The 26,278-nt window shown below is 47.2% G+C and overlaps 1 protein-coding gene across 1 annotated transcript in view; it reads left to right on the top strand.

Moving 5' to 3' along the window:
* Window positions 1-26,278, top strand: part of RNF157 (ring finger protein 157) — a gene marked incomplete at its 5' end in the record, with an annotated part of 79,566 nt that overhangs the window by 39,858 nt on the left and 13,430 nt on the right. The window contains 12 exons of the mRNA XM_080826688.1: window positions 12,118-12,220; window positions 13,675-13,740; window positions 16,114-16,260; window positions 16,689-16,806; window positions 17,239-17,305; window positions 17,586-17,629; window positions 17,972-18,019; window positions 20,560-20,631; window positions 21,119-21,278; window positions 21,402-21,514; window positions 24,041-24,279; window positions 25,213-25,321. Of these exons, the coding sequence (XP_080682814.1) occupies window positions 12,118-12,220; window positions 13,675-13,740; window positions 16,114-16,260; window positions 16,689-16,806; window positions 17,239-17,305; window positions 17,586-17,629; window positions 17,972-18,019; window positions 20,560-20,631; window positions 21,119-21,278; window positions 21,402-21,514; window positions 24,041-24,279; window positions 25,213-25,321 (1,286 nt within the window). The remainder of the gene's footprint in view (window positions 1-12,117; window positions 12,221-13,674; window positions 13,741-16,113; window positions 16,261-16,688; window positions 16,807-17,238; window positions 17,306-17,585; window positions 17,630-17,971; window positions 18,020-20,559; window positions 20,632-21,118; window positions 21,279-21,401; window positions 21,515-24,040; window positions 24,280-25,212; window positions 25,322-26,278) is intronic.

Genomic DNA, 26,278 nt, shown 5'->3' with positions numbered 1-26,278 from the left:
TGTTCCCTTCACGTCCCATTCATTTGACTCACTTTATTGCAGGGGGTCTGGCCATGAACCCGCACAAATCTGAGGTCTGCCTGCATTTGCAACTGTATTACAGGTAGAATTCTCTAAAGAAGATGGTGTTATTGTGGTGCCTGGTTGGCTCAGTCTGTTGAGCATGGGATTCGGTTTCAGCTCAGGTCATGATCTCAGGGTCCTAACACCGAGTCCCACATCGGGCTCGGCACTCTGCGTGGAGTCTGTTTGTCCCACTTCCTCTGCCCCTCCCCCTACCGTATCTCTCTCTCTCTCTCTCTCTCTCTCATAAATAAAATCTTTTTGAAAAAAAGAAGATAGTATTATCACTAATGAAAATCACAAGTGATCACTAATGATCACCAATATTTTCATAGCACTGTATGAACCTTAAAACATTTCTTATTTGATTTTTAATTACCCTTGGAGATAGACAAGGGCTGTAAATCCCATTTTACAGATGAAGAGACTGATGCCCAGAAACGATAAATTACTCCCCCGAGGTCTCACTTATCAGTAAATGCAAGAATTGAGGCCTGAAATGGGGTCTTCTAGCTCCTGGTGTTGCTATTTATTAAATAGTCTCATTTCTATTCTCTAGTCTTAGCTCCTGGTTAAACTTAAATTTAAATTAAACTTAAATTTAATTTAATTTTAATTAAAGTTAAATTTTTTTAAGTTTATTAAAAAACACTTGGCGGCGTGTGTTTTCTAGTTATTCTGTGAACACTTTTGGTGCTAGCCTGTCACTTAGCCTGAGGGGCAGATAGGATCCTGAGAGCCATCATGGGCGCATTCTATGCTCTTCTGAAGACCTCACTGATGTATTCATACCTATTTCTGTCTTCTCCATGTTCTGGTCTAATCACTCTGGGTAATACGAAGACAACTCCAACATGAATTTTTTTCCCTCAAGTGTATAATCTCACAGGAAGATCAGACACATGCACACACGGGGAGGTCGTGATACACACGTTGTACAGTTTCGCAGAAGCTCTGAGAAAGGAACTTTATGACATAAGTTTGCTGACTTGGAAAGTGCCTCTAAAACACTTGAACTTGTGGTTTGTTGGTTAATGCCGTTTCTTAACAAACCAGCACACAGAGATCTGCTGTGGTATTCAGCAGTGAAACTAAAGCATCTGTGTTGTAGGAATTTCCTCGAAATTTCTTTGAAACATACTGGAGCTCAGTGTACACTCTCACCCCTGTTTCCTGTTGTCGTCGGACACGCCGCCTTACGGGAAACTATGCTTACTGCTGTTGCATTTCAAAGAAAAATTTGGTTAATTTTTTTCAAATTTTAAAGAGATGCATGGTGGCCTTAATTTATAACGAAACTGTTCTACAAATTCTATAAAAGTCAAAGATTCCTGAGTCTAGTAACAGTTTGCTACATGATCAGACTAGCGTCCCCAAGAAGCACCCTTATTGCCACCTCTAGTCTTGCCGGGCCCATCAGGTAAGATGGCAGCCCCAGTCATTACAGAAGTCAGTCTTTAGAAGGCAGCACTGATAAATGAGCTCTGCGTAAAGGTTGCTATCATACAAGAAGAGAACGTGGTCCCTAGCCGTTTTTCTGTTTATTCACATTTTAAATGCTGGAAACACCACGAGTGTATGTCCTCAGCTAACCTGTACCTTAAAATATGTTTAAAGGAAAGAGCAGAGCACACGGGTGGCCTGAGCCCTTCACAGAAGTAATGATAATAATAAGAACCCGTGGGCAGAGGTGACGGTCTAAAAGTTATTTCACAATTAATAGCTAAGCCATTGTCTCCCGGCCTCTAACCTTCCCAGATGCTGGGGCTGGGGCCCAGGGGTCCCATTTCTCCATGGCCTGCAGTGCCCTGCCAGGCTCCGCCAACAGGGGGTGCTGGAAGGGTGGGGGAGCAGAAGGGTCCCCCTCGGAAATCCAACAGGATCTGCGCCAAATCGGTAGATTGCTTTGGGTAAGAGGGACGTTGTAACAATATTAATTCTTCCAATCCACCAGCGTGGAACATTGGTCTTCCTGTACCTGTGTGTCATCTTTAGTTTCTTTCCATCAACTATCCTTAAAAAGGAGAAGAGAAATTCCGAGTCCCAGGTTCAGCAGGCCTCCCAGATCGGATAACCTCTGTTTCCTGAGGTCACTCTCTGTCAGCTCAGTGTCCCCTTCTTGTGTGTGTGTGTGTGTGTGTGTGTGTGTTTTTTCCGTTCTCTAATGCCCGTTGAACCAGTGCCTTATATTAAATTCTGTTAAAATAACCGGTGTGGTTTCTATTTTCCTAACTGGACCTTGATTAATAGAGCCCTTAATCTCACAAATTATGAGGTGCAAATAGGAAGCATCTATTACTGGTAAGGAAGTGGGGACTTACTGAGGTGCAGTGATTTGTCGGGAATTATATGACCAGGAGTGCAAGAGCCAAGACCTACACGTTCTACTGTGAGGTCCTCTGTTTTCCATCGCATCTTAGCATTTCTCTTGCTGAATAACCTCTTACACAACCGTGGTCCGTTTAGCCAAACTAAAAATTAGCATAGGTGCATTACTACTTTTTTTTAAACTCCAGACTTTACTCAGCTTTCTTTTCACAAAGAAACCCAAACAAAAAAAAAGGAAAAAAATCAACTGCTACAGACTTCATTAGGACCACCCTAGTTTTTCCCACTCACGTCTCTCTTTCTAATCCAAGATCTCACATCACCTTTCTTTGTCTCATCTCCTCATCTCCTTTCATCTGGGGCAGTTTTCCTGGTTTTTCCTTGTTTTTCATGACCTTGACAATTCTGAGATGTACTGGTTAGGTGTTTTGTAGGACTTCCCTTGGTTTGGGTTTTTTTCTCGTGATCACACCGGGGCTACAGGTTTGGGGGAAGACTCCCAGGTGGTAAGTGCTCTGATCACCTCAGAGGTACGTGATAGCCTGGCTCAGTACTGCTGATGGTGACCTTGATCACTTGGTCAAGGTGGTGTCTGTCATGTTTACCTACTATATATCTTTCCTTTTCCATAATTTATTTGTTAGAAGCCAGTCACTAAATCCTTGCTGAACTGTTCACTTCCCACTTAATTAGGGAGCTATGCTTTCTTAACAGATTATTAACTAATGCTTAAAGAATCTTTTTAATAATGGTCAAGAATTACAAACCTAGGAGTCAGATTAGCGATGTTAGGAGATGTGACCGTGTATTGCTTCTTGGGGAATTATTATCTGTGGTACCATCTTTTGTCTTGTACCATGCTGAAACTTGGAACTTGGCTATTTTTAGTCTCAGAAAGCTTATGGTTAATGCCAGGACACCTATTTATTCTGGATGAACCGGAATCACCCCGACAGGCCCTGAAAGGTGGTCAGAATCTCAGGGTCTTGATAGCTCGGGGGAAATCAGTAAAAAGAGGAAGAGCCCTAGAGACACAGTTGCTGAGACAAGGAAAATTGGAGATGTTAAAGGATGTAGCTGAAGGAGTGGAGATTTGCAAGAATGGGCTGAGAGGGGACAGGTGACAGACATGGAGAGTGGCAGAGATCTCAAGTAGGAGGCCAAGGAAGGGATGGGGTTGGAACACAGAATGAGAGGGAAGCCAGTGACAAAAGTCGACCTTGGAGCTGGAGTGCATTTTGTCTCTGAGATTTACCTTCTGTATTCAGCCTATAAAGGTTTTAGTTCTAACTGCTAGATTTCACTCTATGGAACACTTAAATGAGCTAAGGCTTTCGTATGAGCCAAGTTAGGTAGTTCAGTTGGGTTATATAACCTTGGGTATTCACTGCTGTTAAAGGTGGCTGAAGAAGAGTCAGAGCTCTCAAAACTTCTAGAAGTTTAGCAGGGCAGAGTGGAGCAAATGTCGCCTTGTTAAATTAGCTGCAGAATCCAGATCATAATATTAATAACTTAGAAATTAAAGTTACCCAGACATGCGCCATAGGTTTTTATTGTATGCTCATTATATGGGGTTTCCAAATCTCATGGTTAGCTGAAGAAAATAAGATCTCAGTAGGGTTACTGACTCAGAGTGACCGCTTTCTTCCTAGGGCTGTATCGGCAAATCAGTAGCCTTGCCAAACTCTCCAGACCTCACCAGGGCTGAGAACCCTGTCATTGATTGGCTTGTAAACATACCTAGTTCTGCATTTCATACTGTTGTCCTCTCTCTCAAGCCAGAGTGTATTTTCTCTCCAGGAATATGAGAGGAGACTTGACAACTCTTATAATTAATCTTAGACCTTATTTATGTCATGTTAGAGTCAGTATATTTCAGTGGGAGCACAGAAGGACCCCTTTAACTTGAAGACCAGCTTACAGTTTTTTGTTTTTGAAATAAGGAATGAAGAAGCCTTTGTTCCTCTTGCCCATCTTAGTAATTGGCCTGTTGAAAAATGACTGAAAAACTAACACGCGGTGACATTCATACACTTCTTTGGGGACAGAGAAAAAAAAATATGTGTAGTACGTTTTAAAATACCTATTTCGACTAATACCGGTGCTTGTCTCTCTGGGCACATTCTTTACATACAGTGTCAGGCATCTGAAAATCTCTCACTTAAAAGTGAATTCTTACTTGTGAGCTGGGTTGTGAGTCTTTCGACCAGATGAAGTCCGGAAGTCGGGCGTCCAGAATGGAGTGCTTGTCTGAAAGGAGTCGTTTCTCTGACCATTAGTCATTATTTACCAACTTGCTGGAGGGAAAAGATGACTGTGCCACTTTAATAAAAGCACTTCTTTTTTCCCTTTTACCCCCCTTAAAATTCTCTGGTGTCAAGCAAAATCCTTTATATCTAAAAACAGCTCATCTTCAGAAAGGTACTTTTATTTTAGAAGCACAGAATGAGTGGGTTGTGCTTTATCTGGGTCCTGTTGGGGTAGGGGGCGGAGTGTCTTGGCGAGAGCTTTCTCTCAGTGGGGAACTGAAAGTCAAGTAGGTTTCAGTTGTCACCAAAGCAGTACATGGCAATGGTCATTGACCCAGATCTGTGTGATTTTATGGTGGGTGCTTTACTCTGCAGTGGATTTTTCATGCTTTTCTTTTTTTTTTTTTTTTTTTTTTTTTTTTTTTTTTTTAAAGATTTTATTTATTTATTCGACAGACAGAGATCACAAGTAGGCAGAGAGGCAGGCAGAGAGAGGAGGAAGCAGGCTCCCTGCGGAGCAGAGAGCCCGATGCGGGGCTCGATCCCAGGACCCCGGGATCATGACCTGAGCCGAAAGCAGAGGCTTTAACCCACTGAGCCACCCAGGCGCCCCTTTTCATGCTTTTCTTATCACCTATTAGGGTGCTTGGAGAGAATTGGTTAATTAAGAATAATCTCATCATAGGGTGTAAATATTTTGGAAAAGGTCAACATTAGATGTGATGTCACATAGCCATGACATTGGTCCTGTGTGCTTCCTGCCAGGGGACCTTGCGGAGGAGTTAACAGACTATAAATAGACTGCCTTCTTGGATTGATTCCTTTGGTAACCAAACCTGGACGCCGAGCATCTTTGTGTTAAGGTCATCTTGTGACACCCTCTTAGTGTCTCCCTCCCATCTTTGATATACGTGAGAAGAGTGTCTTGCATGTTGTCAGCTTTGTGATCACTGGTCTTTCTACACTGGTGATTGACTCCCCACGAGGATTGGATGAGAAATCCGTGAAAAGGGGTTTTACTGCTGTAAATATAGCACATTTGACGTTCCGGTCTACAGCAGGCACAATACAGTCTGTCTCAGGGCTGCAGCTGGTTAAATAGGCAAATTTGTATTCATTTCACAGCGTTCAAGCCAAGACTAAACTGTTCTCCCCTGACGCTGATTTAAGAAAATGTTCTAAAGCATCACCAGTCCAAAAATACCCACTGGTAAGTCTTGGACACACTACACATCTGAGAAGAGGGGAAGTAGAGAAAGCTGAGAAAATAAGCAGACATCAAATGAAAAGGACGTGAAATTTAAATATAAAAGCCCTATAATCTATAAAAGAAAGCATTCATGTAGTGCTGTAAATGAGTTATTCATACGACCCCAGATGTTGGTTTCCATAGTAACTATTATTTGATTCTTTGGCACAAATATTACATATCTGCTAATATATAAAATGAGTACTTTTCTATTTTAATTATAGATTGTCTAAAATACTCTCCTTTCTCTTTGGAAGCAGGGTTTTAGCATTTGGAGCATTTTCTTTCCTAAATAAAAACTGAATTAGTGCATTTTAATTTGTTTTGCTCCTCCACCCTTCCCCCCCACCGCCATTTTTCAGCCTTTTTTCCTATTAAGATTCCTTTCAAGGAATGTTCATGGCATCATTGTTTATGATAGTGAAAAATAGAAACAGATCAAGTGTTCATTAGTGGAAGATTAGTGAGTACGTAAAGGAAGGAAGTAGACTTCTCTAAAAACAACCAGGGTAGGGTGCCTGGGTGGCTCAGTGGGTTAAAGCCTCTGCCTTCGGCTCAGGTCATGATCCCGGGGTCCTGGGATCGAGCCCCGCATGGCATCGGGCTCTCTGCTCAGCAGGGAGCCTGCTTCCTTTCCTCTCTCTCTGCCTGCCTCTCTGCCTACTTGTGATCTCTGTCTGTCAAATAAATAAATAAATAAAATCTTAAAAAAAAAAAAACTTTTTATTGAAGTTAATTATTTTTCTTAATGACTGTAGTCCTTTTTATAGACTACTGGGAATTGCGCAATTATTTACAGCTAAAACAAGATATTTTATAACCTCATAAGCATTGTGGCCATATTTTCTACAACAAAACCTGAGTGCATCTATTGGGGTGGTTTAACAAAATATCTGAAATTAGAATGGTTTAAAAAATCTAGGATGGGGCACCTGGGTGGCTCTGTAAGTTAAGTGTCTGCCTTCGGCTCAGGTCATGGTCCTAGGGTCCTGGGATCAAGCTCTGCATCAGGCTCTCTGCTGGTAGGAAACTTGCTTCTCCCTCTCCCTCTGCCTGATGCTCCCCCTACTCATTCTCTCTCTGTCTCTGACAAATAAATTCTTTTTTAAAAAAATCTAGGAGGGGCGCCTGGGTGGGTCAGTGGGTTGGGCCTCTCTGCCTTCGGCTCAGGTCATGATCCCAGGGTCCTCGGATGGAGCCCCAAATAGGGCCGTCTGCTCAGCGGGGAGCCTGCTTCCCCCCGCCCCCCCGCGCCACCCCCGTCTCTCTCTGCCTGCTGCTCTGCCTACTTGTGATCTCTCTCTCTCCCTCTCTCTGTCAAATAAATTAGAAAAAAATAAAATAAAAAACTAAGAAACATCACACACACGCGCGCACACCCACACAGTCGTTCAGCCGCTCACCTTCCCGTCGGTCTAAACTTGCAGTTCCTCACTTGGCCACTAGGTGGCACTTGGCCAGCGTCACTCAAGTGTAACAGGAAACCGACGAACGCTGGGATAAAAGGCCAAAGAGGAACTTAACTTGCTCAGCGTTCAGGCAGAACCTGGAGGGGCAGTCCCCTGGGGCCCATTGAAAGAGTTCATTTGGCTGAGCCTGTACTATACTCCTGTCCTGGACTTGAGGTGTTCGGGATTTAAATGATTCTGAGACTTGGGCTAATTTCAGTACAGACACAGCAGGCCAGTCCTGGGAGGGTGATGGCCCAGATACAAGCTGTCACAGCTCCGGGCCCCCTACAGACAGAACCAAGAGAGGGGGGCCTGCTCCCTCACCGAATCCCAGGCACGGCGCGGGACTCAGGGCAAAGTGCGAGTGTTGAATGGATGGGTACGCATCTTTGTTCTTTAAACAGAGTTTTGCGGAGAAACCACTGTGTTCTAGAAATATCTATCAGCGCCACGCTTTTGAGCAGCTCGGCAGGAGGTGAGCTGCGGCCGCTTCTGCTGCTGTCAGTGCTCTCTGGCACCAGTGTACCCTGAATGTGCGGTCGTGTCTTCTGCAGGTGCTCTTAGATCTTACAAACGAAAGGGTTTTGTCCCGCTGTGCTCCAAGAAAGCTTTTCTCTAAGACCTTAGATACTCCAGTTAAAATGTGAAAGGAGTACGGTATTAGGTGTGCTTTTGTCTGAACTGCTGGCTAAGCATAAGGATGTAATCCGGAGTTGTGACTGGCTTCCAGAACCTGAACAGGATTTGGTATCTTTTGCAGTGAGTGTTTAAGTGTCAGACTCTCCGCGATGTGCTCAGGCTCCTGGAGAACTCGAGGGATCAGAGCAGCGTCCCCTGCATGAGCTGAGGCAGCTGCTGTGGAAAGACGGTGACTTTGGAGTTGATTCTTGGTTCTGGGTTCTAATCCTGACGCTGCTACTCGTTAGCCCCGGATCTTCAGTAATTACACAAATCTTTAGAATCCAGTTTTTTTGTCTGAAAAATGAGTATGTTAGTCCTGACATTCTTCATTTATCTAATCAACCAACATATTTTTGAGCTCCTCGAGGACCTGACAGTCTGGTGTGCACGGCAGATGTGTCTCTTAGTGTTGAACATATTAAATAAGAATGTATTTCTTACATTTATTTTTATTCTTAAAAAGATTTTATTTATTTATTTGAGAGAGAGAGAGAGCGTGTGCACACAAGCAGGGGTAGAGGGAGAGGAAGAAGCAGACTCCCTCCCTGAGCAGGGAGCTGGACGTGGGGCTCGATCCCAGGATCGTGACCTGATCCAGAGGCAGATGCTTCACCAACTGGGCCGCTCAGGTGCCCCAAAGAAGAATGTATTTAAACTGAAGGTGGTGGGGTGCCTGGGTGGCTCAGTGGGTTGAGCCTCTGCCTTCAGCTCAGGTCGTGATCTCGGGGTCCTGAGATCGAGCCCCACATCGGGCTCTCTGCTCAGCAGGGAGCCTGCTTCCCCCTCTCTCTCTGCCTGCCTCTCTGCCTACTTGTGATCTCTCTCTCTGTCAAATAAATAAATAAAAATATTTTAAAAAATCAAAAAAAAGAAACTGGAGGTGGAGGGTGGTGATGGTAGCATGACCCGTAAATACACCGAAGGCTGCGGAACTCTGTGCTTAACGTGCTAAAGGTGAACACGTTGTGTGTATTTTACCACAATTAAAGTAAAATGAAGAAGTACGTACCTAAAGAACCCAGCCTGATCCTGGCACGTCGTAGATACTCAGTCAGCCTCCGCCGAGTCAGGGAGTGAATGGTGACAAGGAAGGACCAAACAGAGTTTCTTCTCCCAGATACAAGTACCCCGACACAACTAGGCCAGTCAGGGGGAAGAAGTGGCCTTTTCAATCTCGTACAAAACATGCCACCACCAGGCCCACGGATGGAGGAAGACTGCCAGGCCTTCTGTAAGGTCAGTCCTGACTTCTTGCCTCAAGCTCAGGATGGCCTTATGGGGTGACTTCCCGCCTCTCAGACACCAGCCGGGGGTACAGAAGCTAAACAGCCTCATGAAGGATATCTACATGCAGTTTCTGGAATTCTGTTTCACTTTTCAGTAATGAACACAGGCTTTAGGTAAAGACTAGTGCACAAGGAATAAAGTTTGATCTGCTCGGAGACTAATGGACCAGACCTTCAAGGTCGACAGAGAATGGAAGGTCCAGGATTATTCCAAGTGGAAGACGAAGAACTCTCCTCTTTCTTTTTCCCTTTCCTTTTGTTTTTCTTTTTTGGGGGGGTGGGGAAGGGTGAAAGAATGAAAGAAGAAGCGTCTTTTCTTTTTTTTGAAACTCAGGTAGGATTTATGGGTAACTCCCAAGTACCTGTGTAAATGAGTATGATTAACTTTGCTACTCCAGAAAAAAATTTTAATCCCAAAGTCATTTATTTTGGCTTTAGAATAGACTAGCATTTGTGTCGGATTTTCTTGCCTAATTACTTTTTGCTTAAGCTTATTTTAAAATTGTTTTAAATTCCTTTAGTGTGACAGCCTAGGAAAGTGGGGGGATGGGGAAAACGGGCCACAGATAGGATCTGAACTAGAAACTTCAGCTTTCCTATAGAAAAGCCTCCTCATATGCTGCCAGTGGGAGAGCAAAATTGGAATCAGCTTTCTGGAGAACAATTTGGCAAAATATTTTTTAAAGTCTTAAAAATATGCTTACTCTTTGATCCAGTAATTCCACTTCCAGGAATTTGTCCTAAGGAAGTAATCAGACAAGCACGCAGAAATGGAGGACCAAGGCACTCTCCCCAACATCTGTATCGGCAAAAAAAGAAGAAAAAAAGTGTAAAACCAATGGAAAACATTGAATACTATGAAACTGATTAAATAAAAGATGTCCCTTTCCCCAATGTAGTAATGTTGTCTGATTATAGACTTTTGAAACATTTGCCACATCTTTCTAAGTGAAAAAGAGAATAAAACAGTGGGCACAGTTTGAAACTGTGCCTAGACACAGAGAAGGGTAGGTGAGTAGATGGACACTTGGGAGGATGGACACCTGTCAGGAGAGACACATCCTACAGAGTTAACTTTGGTATTGCCAAGTGGTGAAATTGTAGCCGATTTTGTATTTCTTGTGTTTTTCAAATTTTCTGCTTGAACATGCATTACTTTGTAATTAGAAAATCAAACAGTCCTAATATTTTAAAAGAATATACATGTAGTGTATCAATGAATAAGGTCAGTGTTGCTGTATAATAGCCACAAAGTGGGTGACCTAAACACGCGTAACGTAGACTAAATGAGTTTGCTTCAGCGTCTCATTCATGCAAGTGAATTATCAACAATCATACTGAACACATAAAATCAGATGTACCTTAGGTTAAATTATGTTTCCCAAGAGAAAGAACCACATTCAGCAAAAATCTGTGAAGGTTCAGTTATGGGATCATGTGGGTGTCCTATTTCTGATCCCAGCGCTAGGAGGTAGACACTTCTAGAACTAGCAGTACTGCAGTTTCGCCAAGAAACAAAGACTGGCCGGTGGGTTTTCTCGGAATTTTGTGTAAAAAATGTTTATTGTCCAGGGCGCCTGGGTGGCTCAGTGGGTTAAGCCTCTGCCTTTGGCTCAGATCATGGTCTCGGGGTCCTGGGATCGAGTCCCGCATCGGGCTCTCTGCTTGGCGGGGAGCCTGTGTTCCCCTCTCTCTCTGCCTGCCTCTCTATCTACTTGTGATCTCTGTCTGTCAAATAAATAAATAAAATATTAAATTAAATAAATAAAAATAAAATAAAATAAAAATTTTTAAAAATGTTTATTGTCCAGATAACACTAGAACAATACTGACAGCGTTTAAAAATCATTCTTAATTGTCTGAAAGCAAACCCCACTTAAGTCTTGTACTGTGTCCCCTTCCGTATCTCAGTTTCATCATCCACAACTCCCCATCTCAATGGGGAAAGAGTGAAAGTGTAAGGTAAATGACAGACAATCAGAAACCTTTGATGACCCCAGAATAGCTCTTGGCTCCCATTTTCAAGAACTCTGCTTTATATAACCAGCTGCAGGGAAAATTTGTTCATCACTGTTTGCAGCCTCGGCTCTGTACACACGACGGGGTTCTCTTTTATTTGCAGTTCCTAAATGCCGAAGACACCATGTGGCTTCACCAAAGGAAAAAACCTTGCAGGTCTGGCTCCCTGTTGTCTCAGGTCAGATGGAAAAGCCTTTTGTGATTAACTCGGCCACAGTGTGTCCTTTGGTATTTGGAACTTCAGTAGGAGTTTTTATTAGCTATCCACATTTTGAATGCTGACTCAAATAAGCTGCCTACAGTGGAAAAAGCAGATAAACCTAGGCCTTTTGACGCCAAATCGAATCCCCGTTCGCGCACTGGCCGTGACCTTGAGCAAGTTCACTTAACATGTCGGGTCTCGGTGTCCTCGCTCAGTTAGGAGAGTTGTGCCTTCCCATCTCACCTTGAAAGGCTGTTCTTTGTCAGTCCTGAAGCTTTGTGCCAGTGGGGGACAGTTACCCATCTCTCTAAACACACTGCCTTCTCCCACTTTGTTTCTGACAGTTTCCTTATGCTGCTCCGCCTCCCCAAGAGCCTGTAAAGACTCTGAGAAGCCTGGTCAACATCCGGAAGGACACGCTAAGACTTGTAAAGTAAGTTCGGGGGGGGGGTTGCGTGGGGAGTGGGGCTCACCCAGGTTCTAGGTGCAGCATAGCCAACTCCCCCCAGAGACTTGGGAAGCAATTTCTGCCAGACGCAGAGTCTGATCCCCCAAGGCTCTCGGGGACGTGAACCCCCTCCCCCTGCAGTGACCGAGCAGTCCCGGTCCACGGAGATTAGGTCTCCCCGCATCCAGATTGTTCAGAACTTGGCGTCTGTGTTTGTGGAGGACTTGTCCCTTTCCTGGAAGCGGTCCTTATTATCCTTGCTTTACAATTTTTTTTTAAAAAATAAGAATTATTGAGGGAAAAACTGAATTTTGCAGCTGCTTCAGCAAGCCTAGGGGAAAATGGGATGTTTGAGGTTAGAATATAAAATCCTTGTTTTACTGCTTACATTTACTCGTCATCTCCTGTGTCCTCCCTCTGAGGAACTCGTAGTGCTGATTGCTTAATCGTCATCAATATTAATTCTCATCAATCTTTGCTTTCTCTGTGCCATCCCTAAGACAGTGTAATTTTGACACTGTTGCTCGGGGTCGCAGGCCAGTCTGCTGAGGCTCTCACTGGTCCCCTGGGAAGACAGACTTGGCGAGGGCAAATCACGGGCCCAGACTTCTCTAAATGGACAAGGAAGATGTCAGTCCTGTTAGTATTAGGAGGTTTATTCCTCTCAGATAATTGTTTTAATATAACTTCATGAAGGTATCACTCACATGCTGTACCATTCACCCTTTGACGTGTACAATCCAGTGGTTTTTAGTATATTCAGAGTTGTGCAATCATCACTACTGTTGAATTTTCGAACAGGAGAGACCCTGAGCTCACTAGGAGTGAGCCCACACGTCCCCCGAAACCCTCTTCCGGACCTAAGCAACCACTGATTTACTGTCTGTCTTTCGCTCTTCGTTTTTATATTTCATTTGTCCCTGAAGTTTCGACTGCTTCCCCACCTATTCCCCCAGCCCTGGAGTCCGCCCTGGGGACCAGGCCAGCCGTGGAGGGAGGTGCTCTGCCGGGGAGCTGCCCGCAGCTGGGCCTCGCCCTCCCTGGGGCCTTTCACCCTCCCTCGTGGGGCCCCAAGGCAGCAGAATGGATTGAGGCTCCCGAGGCCAGACTCTGCACCTTGTTTCTCTCTCATCACACGTGGCTTGTGGCTCAAGGGCCGGGGCTCCGCAGGTGCCGTGCTGGGAGGCCCTCGCTGAACCCTCCTGCCTGGAAGCCGAAGACCAGCCTGCTCCCCAGCTCTTCCCAGCTGCCCGCCGAGCACCGCTATCACACTGGTCCTCGAGCTCCAGGCTTCCTACCCGTAGAGACCGCACCGTGCTTCACCTTCCATGGCGGTTGTCAAGGTTCAACAAGATAATGGGAGAAAAAACACCTGCTATTCACTAACCGTTAGACTGAAGAGTGTTCTTGCTCTGTTTTTCTGAGATTACGGGAATAGGGTAGCTTCGGAGTCACAGACGTCCAGGGAAAGATGGATGATTGAACATCTTTTGCTTCCTGTCAAAACCCACCAATAAGAGCATTGTTTAAAAGGATTAATCCAGAAGGACTGGGGGAATGGGAAAGGAACACCAGCCGTGTGGTGTAGGGACTAGAACAAAGGCAAGTGTTAAATAACTTAGCAGGCCACAGAGATCAGAATCCTGAGTGAGCAGAAAGAAAAGCTGATAATCACCCACTTAAACTGTTACCCCCAAGGGCTCAGGAACTGGCAGTACCAGGAGCTCTGGACACCGAGGTGGAAGGCGAAAATGAAGGCGATTGGTGGGAAGCCTGCTGAAGGGGCATCAGATCCCCTCCTTTATGCTGCACGGCCAGAGCTGCCCTCCCCACACCCTGGCCGAAGGCTGGCAGACGATTCTCAGCGGAAAAGTTAAAACACAGACTCTGGGGGCGCCTGGGTGGCTCAGTGTGTTAAAGCCTCTGCCTTCGGCTCGGGTTATGATCTCAGGGTCCTGGGATCAAGCCCCGCATTGGACTCTCTGTTCAGCAGGGAGCCTGCTTCCTGCCTGCCTCTCTGCCTACTTGTGATCTCTCTCTGTCAAATAAAGAAATAAAATATTAAAAAAAAAAAAAAGACTCTGGCCTCGGGGGACCCAGGCACAACTAAGGTTGAGCTTGGTACTAAAAATGGGGGTTAAGTGAATTTATGTACACTGGATGTTGAACCCTCCAGCCTGCTCCCCTCACACCTTCTGCCCCCAGGCCCTCGTCCAAAAAGAGGAACACTGTCTCTGAGGAGTAGGAGCCTCCCGGACAGGAAGACCAAAGAGACTGGCTTTGGAGATTCCTCCAAAGACCCAGATCGGGTCCTGGGGAAGCCCAGGGTCCCCAAACCACACCATGCACTCAGAGTTCCAATCAGTGGTCTTTTTTTTTTTTTTTAAGATTTTATTTATTTATTTGACAGAGCATAAGCAATGGGAGAGGCAGAGGGAGAGGGAGAAGTTGGCTCCCCGCTGAGCAGGGAGCCTGATGTGGGGCTCTATCCCAAGACCCCAGGGTCGTGACCTAAGCCAAAAGCAGATACTTAACTAACTGACCCACCCAGGCGCCTCTGGGGTTTTAAATGTCTTAAATAGGAGCAGACATCCAAAGATTCTTAGATGCGTAGGAATGCCTATAATATGAAAGAGGCCGAACAAACCAACAGGAGAAAAAAGACTCAGAAATTAAAAACATAGTAGCAGAAATGAAAAAGCCAATGGAACGGAAGAGAAAAAGTTGAAATACTCCAGAAAGTGGGGCAAAAGGTTGAGATACAGAAAAGAGGAAAGATACAGAGAATAGAGGGCCAGTGTACAAGGTCCCACATGCAACTAATGGTTCTGGAAAGAGCAGAGAGAATATACAAGGAAGGAGATCATCATTAACGACTGAATAATTTAAGAAAACTTCCCCAAACCAGAGGGCCTGAGTTTCCAAATGGCAGAGATCACTGGAGCGCCCAGCTCAATGGATGGTAAGGCAGAGACCGTACATCAGGGGAAAACAGGATCAGCGATGGGAATGGCTTCTTCTTGGCAGCAGCGCTAGAAGCTGAGAGATAATGCGGCAATGCTCCAGAAGTCTTTTTTAAAGTATTTATACCCTAGAACTCATTATTCCACCAGACTTTCAATGCAGTGTGACTGTAGAGTGAAATCTCTCAAAGAGTTTATCCCTCCAACACATCCTTTTCCAGGAGGCTAGTGGAAGAGGGGCCCTGCCACAGGGAAGGCGTACCCCGAGGAAGAAGGTAGGAGATGTGGGAAAGGGGCGGCAGGCCCTCCCCAGGGTCATGGGGGAGGCTGGACCTGGGAGGCTGTGTGCAGGCTCAGAAGGCCTGGGGTCCAGAGGGCATCTCGAGAAGACGAAGTGCACGGAGCACCTGGTGCTTTTGAACGTGGAGAGAGACATGTAACCAGCCAGCAGAGGACTAGGGTGTGGGTGAGTGAAAAGGACACGGGACACTGAACCACTGAAGAAGGAACGAGCCCAGACTCTAAGAAAAACTGGTGCAGGAAAAGACAATCAACGACCACTCTGTGGCTAAGCTGATCATGTTCATATAAACCCAGTAACGCAGACACAAAGGTGCTGAGCTCCCGGAATCATGATGTACACACTTGGGGGCGGAGGGCGTACTCATATGGGGCCGCTCGAGGGGGGAGAAAGAAATCCTGGCTCCCGTGGTAGGAAGTCCATGGATAACACCTGAAACTGAAGTCGAGAATCGCACAAGCATGTTCTGTAGGAACACGCAGGTAAATGCCAAGATGGTCAGCTGGAAGAGGTAGAGGTGGTCTCTGAAAAGGAGGAGGGGGAGGGGTGGGGCCCGCTGCTTTTGTGACAAGCCTCGTGGAAACTATGTGAGGAGAAACTTTGATTACAGTCAAAACAAAACAAAACAAAAGGGGGTCTGGCCACTGCCCAAGTGTTCACGGTAGCACTATGATGTATCAGACACCACTGAAACGCCCCCCCGTAGTGGTCATAAGGGACTCGGCCATCGTTCAGAATGAAGACGTGGGCGTAAGTCTATGACCTTGGAGAGACGCTCATAATGTAGTAAGTTTAAGTACGTGTGTGTGTGTGTGTGTATTTAAAAATACTGATTTGCTCTCCCCAAAGTGCTGAGTCGTTGTGGTTTTCCAGGTGTGCGGAGGAAGTGAAGACCCCTGGAGAAGAGGCCGGCAGGGCTAAGGTCCACTACAACGTGGAGTTCACCTTCGACACGGACACCCGGGTGGCCATCACCATCTACTATCAAGCCACGGAAGAGTTCCAGAACGGGATTGCCAGGTGAGAACGAGAGACCCGGTGAGCCGCGTCCTCCCCAGACAAGGGTCCGCGCCTTCCCCACTTGCCCGTGGAAGAAAACCTTCTTCTACCACGAGGTGAAATCTGGCCCCTGAACTTGGATTTTCTTCTCCAGAGCCCCACCTCTTCACCTTTTTCCTTCAAATTGTGCCATCATGTGCCGTGGCAGGGGGCAGCGGAACCTTTCGTGTCGTCAAGATGCTATTAAACATCCATTATAGCTGCCTTTCTGGGGATGATGGGTTGAATGAATAAGTTTAGCAGCATGATCGAGCAGGAGCAAAGGAAACAGACGATGAAGGAAGCATCTTCTGTCCTGTCCTGTTGAGACCAGGCGTGGGACAGAGGAAAGGGTCCCTCCGTCTGGGGTAGATACTGACTTTCGCTCTGCTTCCCTCTTTGCTCAACAGCTACATCCCCAAAGACAACAGCCTACAGTCGGAGACGGTGCACTACAAGCGTGGGGTCTGTCAGCAGTTCTGCCTGCCCTCCCACACCGTGGACCCCTCCGAGTGGGCGGAGGAGGAGGTGAGCGGCCTCTGGGACCAGGCGATGGGCTGCAGGGCAGAGGCGCAGCGACAGGGACCTAGGGCCTTGTCTGGACCGCATCCAGCAGGTCCCCTCTCCCCCGTGCTCCGAGGCCACGCTGTCCTTCAGCCCTTTGACTCCTTCACACCCTTAAGATAGACCCAATGCCCTTGACTTTTCTATTCCAAAGGAGCCCATTCACCTCATATACTTGGAGAAAGCCAGGAACCTGCAAGGAACCTGCAGAGTTAGAGGGTTTCATAGCCACAAGGCTTTAGAAAGGGACAGTGGCCTTCCACGGGACAGACTCAGGGGGTCACGAGGTTGAGGAACGAGAGCACAGATGAATGAATGCCTCTTGACGACGTCTCCCTCTCTGATGGAGGGAGGGACATGCTAAGTCCTTTTTTTTTTCCTTTTCTTTCCCGTTAGCTTGGCTTTGATCTGGACCGAGAAGTTTACCCTTTAGTGGTCCACGCCGTGGTGGATGAAGGAGACGGTAACGGGCACCTTTTATCTTCTTCCGCTGTACACGCTGCCCTTTGGTGGTGCACGAACCACAGGCCCTCTCCGTGGGGCCTGGGCAGGTGGTCCCTGGGTGCCTGGGTCCTCAGGCGGGCGAGAGCAGCATGGATTACAGAGTGTGCCCCTTCTCCCAGCCCAGAGCATCGGTTCTCCGGGCGCAGGGAATCGGGGAAGGCAGAAGGCCAGCGAGGTGTGTTGTTGGGCTTTTTCTTCCTCATCCATGTGCCGTTATTTATTTATTTATTTATTTTCAGAGTATTTTGGCCATTGCCATGTACTGCTGGGCACTTTCGAAAAGGTGAGTAACTTTACGGGGCCTCGCTTTATTACGTGTGTAATAAAGCGCTTTCGTGTGAGGTCTCGGGCAGCCCTGTTTGCTGCTGCCTGAGTTGCAGCAGGATGGGTCCGGCTGCCCTTGGGTCTAGTGCCAGCCCTGCTACCAACTTGCTGCGTGACCTGCAGCTCTGAGCCCTCGGTTTCGTCTTCTTAAAATGGAAAGACCACGCTGGATACTTGGAAGGCCCTGCGGGTGTGAGGGAGGCGTCTGTAATCCCACTCGTGTATACTCGAGGGCAGCAACCAAGAACACCTGTGCCTTCTCGCCCTCCTTCCGGGTCATAACTGTCCTCTTTCATTCCAGCACACGGATGGAACTTTCTGCGTCAAGCCCCTCAAACAGAAACAAGTGGTAAGCATTGGACAGCCAGGGCCCCTTGGTGCCCCTGCCATTCTTTCTTTTGACCTCTCTTTCTCTTTTTTTCTCATTGGCTAAGCACCCTTCTTTCTCTCCCACTGCCCCCCCCCTTTTTTTAATCAAAGAAAAGCAAAAAAGGGAGTACTTTTGTGTGTTAGAAACTCCTTGGGTGGCCTGAAAGGAATACTGATTTGGGGTGTCTTTACTGTTCCAGAATTGTTGGTGTCGAGGCAGCCATTATCTGAGCAAAGGACTTAAGAAACAAAAGGACAAGACTTGTCTCTTGACATTAGGTTTCGGGAGAGTTCTTTTTGTTTAAAATGCCAGGGTGAGAAACATTCCAAGCTGAGGATAAAGTGTTGGGGTCCAATTCAGAGCCAATTAGGGCCCTTGGCTTAATTCATCCCACCAGTGCTTCTCTAAATCCCAAGTTTACTGGCCATCTGCCCCCTTCCCAGAATGACCAGCAAGTTATGTGTATGTCTGCTCCTAACCCCCACTGGGTCCCAGCACTTTTTTTTTCCCACTTTCGCCCAAGTGGAAGCAGAGTCAGTGAGGAGGGGAGAATGGGGTCAGGGGCATTGGCAGGACCCCCTTCAGGTGGGTGATAGAGGTCTGAATCTGTATGGTTCATTCTTGGGGGTGAAGTGTTCCCCCCTCTTCATGAGGTCAATAATAGTCAAAAACACCTGGACAAAGATTTGTTGAAAATATCCTTTCCAACTTAATTGATCAGTAAGTTGAAACAAGTTTTAAAAGGCAGAAGAGAAAACAGATCCTGAGCCCAGGACACTGCCTAGGAAGGCCAAGCCTTGGTGAGTTGGCTCACGGAGAGGCCTCGTTCTCCAGGACCCCTAGAAAGGCTAGGGTAACTGAAGGTAAATGATTTATCTATTTTCCTATTGCTAGCTTGACATTAGCAACAGACTCTCAAACTGGAGAGTGGGTATGAAATCAGTGACAGGCTCAGTCTTAGGGGAGGGGATCAGTGGGACAGGTGAAGCAGAGGGAGGTGTGGGCTCACACAGAGAGACAAGGGAAGGGCCTGTTTTGGCACTGACATGGCCCAGGCTAGGGCAAGTGGGCATTGAAGTTGAGGGTTTTTTTTTTTTAATTTTTTTAAAGATTTTATTTATTTATTTGACAGACAGAGATCACAGGTAGGCAGAGAGGCAGGCAGAGAAAGAGAGGGGGAAGCAGGCTCCCTGCTGAGCAGAGAGCCCGAAGCCGGGCTCGATCCCAGGACCCTGAGATCAGGACCTGAGCTGAAGGCAGAGGCTTAACCCACTGAGCCACCCAAGCGCCCCTGAAGTTGAGGTTGTAAGGAATTAGGGCCAAGAGGGTTCCTTGGCCATGTGGGTGGTGGGGTGGCTGGTGCAGGTAGAGGGGTTCAGTTGTCTCCCCTTCAAGATCCTACTGTCTTTCTGTCTCTCTTCTCGTGTTTTCCCTTCCTCTCCTTCCCTTGCCTGTATCTCCTCTTTCTTTCTCTGTTCCATTCTTTAATAATAAAACTAATAATGTTTTTAAAGATTTATTTCTTTACGGGGCACCAGGGTGGCTCAGTTGGTTAAGCGTCCAGCTCTCTATTTCAGCTCAGGTCATAATCTCAGGGTCGTGGGACCCAGCGCTGCCTCTGGCTCCGAGCTCAGTGGGGCGTCGGCTACGCATTCTCTCTTCCTCTTCCCCTGCTCCTCCCCCTGCCTGTGTGCTCTCTCGCTCTAAAAATAAATTAATCTTTAAAAAATAAAATCTTTGGGGGTGCCTGGGTGGCTCAGTGGGTTAAGCCTCTGCCTTTGGCTCCGGTCATGATCTCAGGGTCCTGGGATCGAGCCCCACGTCGGGTTCTCTGCTCGGTGGGGAGCCTGCTTCCTCCTCTCTCTCTGCCTGCCTCTCTGCCCACTTGTGATCTCTGTCTGTCAAATAAATAAAATAAAATCTTAAAAAAAAATAAAATCTTTTTGAAAAAATATTTATTTATTTTAGGGAGAGAGCGCGAGGCGGTGGGGGAGAGAGAAGCTTTAGCAGACTCTGTGCTCAGCATGGAGCCCAGCACAGGCTCAACCTCGCCACCCTGAGATGGTGACCTGAGCTGAAGCCTGGAGTCAGGTGCTTACCTGACTGTGCCCCCCAGACGCCCCCCATGCCTTTATTTTTGTCATGTCCGCACTTCATGTCTATTACATAGCCAACGCTTTAATTTTGTTGCATAGGCTTCCATCCTTTTGCTAGTCTCTGCCCTTCTTAACTCTGCTTTCCTGTCTGTGACCTTGAGCTGCGGTACACGAATTAGTGTTGCATTCGTGAGCTTTTGTGCTCCCTCTTGGGCAGAACGGTGGGTGGATTAAACATTTGATTTTCGTTTCCCTGTCAGAGGGAAAATGTAAGTAAATAAGAGCACCCTTTACTTGTCTAGGCCTTTGATTTTTTTCATTGTGAGTCAGTAGCCACTGGTTACCAGAGAAGGTTGAGGGATGAGTTCCCACTTTCTCTCCGTCCAGTCAGCCTGCCCTTGAACTTTGCTGTTTGCTCTTCAGGTAGATGGAGTCAGCTACCTCCTTCAGGAGATCTATGGAATCGAAAACAAGTACAACACACAGGATTCTAAGGCAAGTTCTACCCCAAATTCTGAATGTGCTTTTCCCGGGAGGCGCAGGGAGAAACGCTCCAGTTAAACTCAGATCCAGGGAGTCGGGGTGCCGAGCTCTGGATTCAGTTTGGTCCGAGGAGGGGATTTCCTTCCTCATTCCAGATGCTTATGCTTATATCACTCTGGAAATGAAAAGCTTTGGCAGGTTTGGATGAGTTCCCCTGCAGAGCCCCGGCCGCCCATTACCGGGCTCCCCTGCCGTGTTCCTGCATGGCCCCCTGTGTCGCCGCCCCGACGGTCTGATCCCGTAGGACAGCCTGAGAGAAGCAGCTCCCAGAATAAGGAAACCCAGTATGCGAATGCACTTGCTGAACTGTAAAGTCCGAAGCAAATGTAGGATATGGTTCTCGCCCTCGTCTCCGCTCTTCAGGCAAAGCTGCTTGTCAAGGACAGAGAGGACACGAATGTCTCTGTGTCACTGGCTACGTTTCTATCTCCCGGGACAGGTGGCTGAGGATGAAGTAAGCGATAACAGTGCTGAGTGTGTGGTGTGTCTCTCAGATGTCCGGGACACCTTGATTCTGCCCTGTCGTCACCTCTGCTTGTGTAACACGTGTGCCGACACCCTGCGCTACCAGGCCAACAACTGTCCCATCTGCCGACTGCGTGAGTCCCAGAGCCCTAGGCTGAGACCCGCCCCCAGGAGGGGGGACTGTGGTTTCTGCCCCGGCTCCCGTTCATCCTGACTCCTGAATCGGGATGGCCTGATGATCTGTTCCCTCCTTGTAGCCTTCCGGGCGCTGCTTCAGATCCGGGCCATGAGGAAAAAATTGGGCCCCTTGTCCCCAACCAGCTTTAACCCCATCATCTCATCCCAGACGTCTGACTCAGAGGAGCATTCGGTGAGTTGGGCCGGGCGCCGGGACCACCCGGGAACCAAGCGCTCTGGTCCCCTCGCTAGCACTGTGCACCTTTCATCCTTCTTTACCTGACTTTGCAACAAGTAATTAAACCTTGGCGCGCTGCGGTGTTCAGTAAACTGGCTGAGGTCACGTTGTGTTAAAACCAACCAGTATTAAAACGGAAAATTGGATACTGATTATTAAATCCCCCTTTTCCTCCCTGGAACTCAGCATCCGGTTAATATTTATCCTGCCTGGAGCACTCTGCTCACAGCCTCACCCTAGTTGGGAGCCCCCACCCCAAGCAGGAACAAGGGGGTGATTGTTTTGCATTTGAATACAATTTACTATGTTTATCTGGGTCCTTGAAGGAGGTAACTGTTTTTCTTTATCCCATTTCATGGCTCCAGCAACTGGGAGCCAAGTGGATGACACACTTCACTTCCGTGTCCCCGGTGAAAAGAGATGGTGCTGGAAGGCAGCCTCGAGGCTGTGCGGTCCTAGCAGACGCCATCTTCAGATTCACTCACGGGTGGAGGAGAGTCGTCCTTCCATATGTGGTATTAGGATAATTAGTTAGCTATTTAGGGAGGAAAAATCAGCTTAGCACTTTACTACTTACCAGATTAACAAATAAATTCCAGACGGAGTAACTAGTTAACTATATTAAAGCAAAACTACATTAAAGCAGAAGCGAAGCAAACCAAACATTAAAGACTGAGAATAAATTCTGGGTGATTCTTTAGTTGGCTTTGAATGGGAGAGGACTCTCCAAACTTAAAAGCAGAGGAACGCTACAGAAAAAAAAAAAAAAAAAGTGTAGATTTTACCACATAAAAAAATTAAAAGTTCAGTTGTGTAAAAGATGTGGAAAGGATTAAAATTAAAAGGCAAACCATGAATCATTTAAAGAAAAAAAAATGTCTTCACAACGTTTATGTCAGAGAGAAGCCTAATATTTTTGCCGTGGCTCCTATGAATCAAACAGAAAATAAATGGACAAACGATATTTTTTAAGATTCTCAGCAGTGGGGAAAAAATTAAAATTATAAAAAAAATTCTCAGAAGAGGATGCTTAGCTGGTTAAATATCTTTTTTTTTTTTTTTAGTTAACCATATTAAAAATCTACAATATGCGAATTAAAATGAGATACCATTTTTCACCTTTCAGATTCGAAAGCTTTTTAAAAGAGACTCCATGGCAGTGGGGGTGGGGGGCATCTGGGTGGCACCGTCACAGTCCCTTAAGTCTTTGGCTCAGGTCAGGATCTTGCGGTCCTGAGATGGAGGCCCCACCGGGCTCAGTGCTGAGTGAGGAAGGGGTCTGCTTCACATGCTCCACCTCCTTCCTCCTTCTCTCCCCCCACCCCACTTGCCCTACACGGCCACTTCTGTGTGCTCTCTCTTAGATAGACGGATGGATGGATGGATGGATGGATGGATAGATGGCATGAGCGCCTGGGTGGCTCCGTGGGTTGAGCCTCTGCCTTTGGCTCAGGTCATGATCCCAGGGTCCTGGGATCGAGCCCCGCATCGGGCTCCCTGCTCAGCCCGGAGCCTGCTTCTCCCTCTGCCAGACGCTCCCCCCTGCTTGTGCTCTCTCTCTTTCTCTCTCTCTCTGTCAAAGAAATAAATAAAATCTTAAAAAAAAAAAGAAAGAAAAGAAAACCATTAAAATAAATAAATAAAATCTTTTAAAAAGAGAGAGAGACTTCATGCTGGTGGAAAAGCAGTGAAAATAGGTTCTCTGTACTGCTTATGGGAGTGTGACTGGAAGGGTCATTGAAGAAACAAAACAGAGTGGCTGTAAGTATCAAGAGCCTTAAAAATACTTATATCTGATAATCAAAGACCTAAGAGTTTAATATCAAGAAGACAATCTGGAAAAAAAAGGGTTTTGTGGGAGCATCTCTCTTTTGCTGGATGGGTTCTCCCCAGTTCACAAATTGCTTAATAAAGCCAATCGAATCTTCAAAAAAAATAAAGATTTGTGCACAAGGATGTTCCTCAAATGTGGTTTACAGGAGGGAATGTTGGACACAGCTAAATCCCCAGCACCAGTAGAAGAGGTAGGAAATGTGCACTCTGTGAAGGGAAATATTTGTTTGCTGATGTAAGGGGATATAAAATTGTTATTTACAGAGTGTAACTTAGTAAACCATACAGAGAAAAAGGTTGGAAGAAAGTATACCAGAATGGTAATGAAAGTGGTACTTTGGGCGATTTGATTATTGATTCTCCCCCCCCTCCTTTTTTATCTTCATGTATTTTTCAAATTTCCTATAATGAACATATATTTCCATTACAATAAAAAAACAAACACTACTAAGAAGTCCATCTGTAAGCAGTATCTAGGAATATGTGTTTCTTTGACATTTTCTCATTCTTTGGCCTCTTCTACAGACGCTCCGCTTACCAGACCAGATGTAAAAGAAAACATTTTTTCAGTGTAGAGCAAGGAACGCGATCCTGCCATAAAACAAAGAGTACTTAATTAATTTTTCAACCTGTCTCTGATTCCCCTAGTCCTCAGAGAACATTCCACCAGGTTATGAAGTGGTGTCTCTTCTGGAAGCCCTTAATGGGCCCCTCACCCCATCCCCAGCCGCCCCTGCCCTCCACGTGCTTGGAGACGGCCACCTGTCGGGAATGCTGCCTGCCTACGGCAGCGAGGGCCATCTGCCCCCCGTCAGGACGCTCTCCCCGCTAGACCGCCTGTCTGACTGCAGCAGCCAAGGAATCAAGCTCAAAAAGAGTCTTTCCAAGTGAGTGGTTGGTGCTCGACAGTGTTGCCCCTGGGGTCCCTGGTGACGTGCTTGCACTCCGTCTTCCCCTGCTCAGTACTGGCTCCCGTCCTGGGTCCCCAGGCCAGTGTGGACCCTCTGGGCTGTTCCCAGAGCTTTTTGTTTCACGGAAGACCTGGGGCTAACACTCAGGTGGAAGTAAGGTGGCATCTGGGTACTTAGGAGAACCCAGACAGGCAAATCTCATGTGTTTTTGGTGGGGGGATGGGATGTAGGGAAGAGGACATCCCTAGAGTCATTGAGGCCCATGGGTAGCATCGTTTAGTCTAAAGACTGAAGGAAATTTGTGATCTGCACCTATACCTCTTAAGCATTTAAACCAAGCTAGGCACACGTCATGAGAAACTCTGTGGCAGAGTTAAGGAGTGTGTATTATAGATAAAATTATTGAGATCCTAGGGGCGCCTGGGTGGCCCAGTCATTAAGCATCTGTCTTCAGCTCAGGTCATGATCCCAGCGTCCTGGGATCGAGCCCCGCATCGGGCTCCCGCGGAGCCTGCCTCTCCCTCTCCCTCTCCCACTCCCCCTGCTTGTGTTCCCTCTCTCACTGTGTCTCTTTCCGTCAAATTAATAAGTAAAATCTTTTTAAGAAGAACATTGAGACCCTAAAAATGTCAGTGGTTTTTCCCTGGTTCGGACACAAGTTATTGAAGGAGTTGAATGTAGAATGCAGATTTTCAGACGCCCAGAAGAGCTCTCAGTCCCTCCCCAGGGCTCTTTCCCACCGTTTCCTCCTTCTTAAGACCTGGGTTCCGCCTCCCCTGCTCCGCTCGTCCCCTCCGCTTTCCTCTGGGCCCCCTTCTTCCTGTGGAGTCTGGCTAACCGGGGTGCGGGCCAGTTCTGCTCTTTACACGGATGCTGGCTTCAAAGGCTCCTCTCCCCGGACTTTCGCAGGTCTGTTTCCCAGAACTCTTCCGTGTTGCGTGAGGAGGAGGACGAGCGCTCCTGCAGTGAGTCAGAAACCCAGCTTTCCCAGAGGCCGTCAGTGCAGCATCTGGAAGAGGTAATCCCGGTCTCTGTTTCTTGGGCGCTGGATGGCGGGTACTTCTGTCCCGCCTGCCTCTCCAGGCCCATCTGCTTTCATTCACTCCCCTGGCACCTCGGAACCTTCTTCGAGACAGCAGCCAAGGTTTCCTTCCATTCATCCTTTTCAAAAGTAGATCGAGCCTGTGTCACGTGCCAGGCACTGTTCTGTACGCTGAGAACAGTAGCAGTAAGGAGACGACAGAAGTCCTGGCCCTTGTGGCGCTGACAGTCTTGATAGTGGGGTTGGGATGGACCCCAGGGCAGTAAAAACTGGCTGTGGGTCAGTGTGTCAGGAGAGAGAGGGAGCTCGAGGCTAGAGGTGGGGGTTGCTGTCTTTAAAGGGTCATCTGTGGACAGAGACGGAAGGAGGCGAGAGAGTGAGTGCGCAAATGTCTGAGGAAAGCGGGTTCCAGGGGCAGGGACAGCTACGGCGGAGCCGGGCAGAAGTGGGCTGGGAGCCCAGTGCGGGGTGGTGCTGCCGGCGGGCCCCGCAGGCTCTGTTTAGCAGGCTCGGGACACCTGCTGTCTGGACGGCCGTGAGCTGGGTAAACTGCGACCGGCAAACGTGATCAGGTGGGCCCTGACTCTGGGTGCTCGAGGTCTAGTGGGGGGCAGAGCAGGCACACAGGTTACAGCACTGGGTCTAGCACATGGTTGTTCAGTATGTATTTGTTGGGTGAATGAATGATGCTTTTTCTTTAAAGAGTTATTTACTGGGGCGCCTGGGTGGCTCAGTAGGTTAAGCCTCTGCCTTCGGATCGGGTCATGATCCCAGGGTCCTGGGATCGAGCCCCGCATCAGGCTCCCTGCTCAGCAGGGAGCCTGCTTCCCCCCTCTCTCTCTGCCTGCCTCTCTGCCTAGTTGTGATCTCTCTCTCTGTTAAATGAATAAATAAAATCTTTTTAAAAAAAGAGTTATTTATTTACTTGTGAGA

Source organism: Martes martes, assembly GCF_963455335.1.
Source record: "Martes martes genome assembly, chromosome: 16".
Classification (NCBI taxonomy): Eukaryota; Metazoa; Chordata; class Mammalia; order Carnivora; family Mustelidae; genus Martes; species Martes martes.
This window is presented reverse-complemented; position numbering and strand designations above follow the sequence as displayed.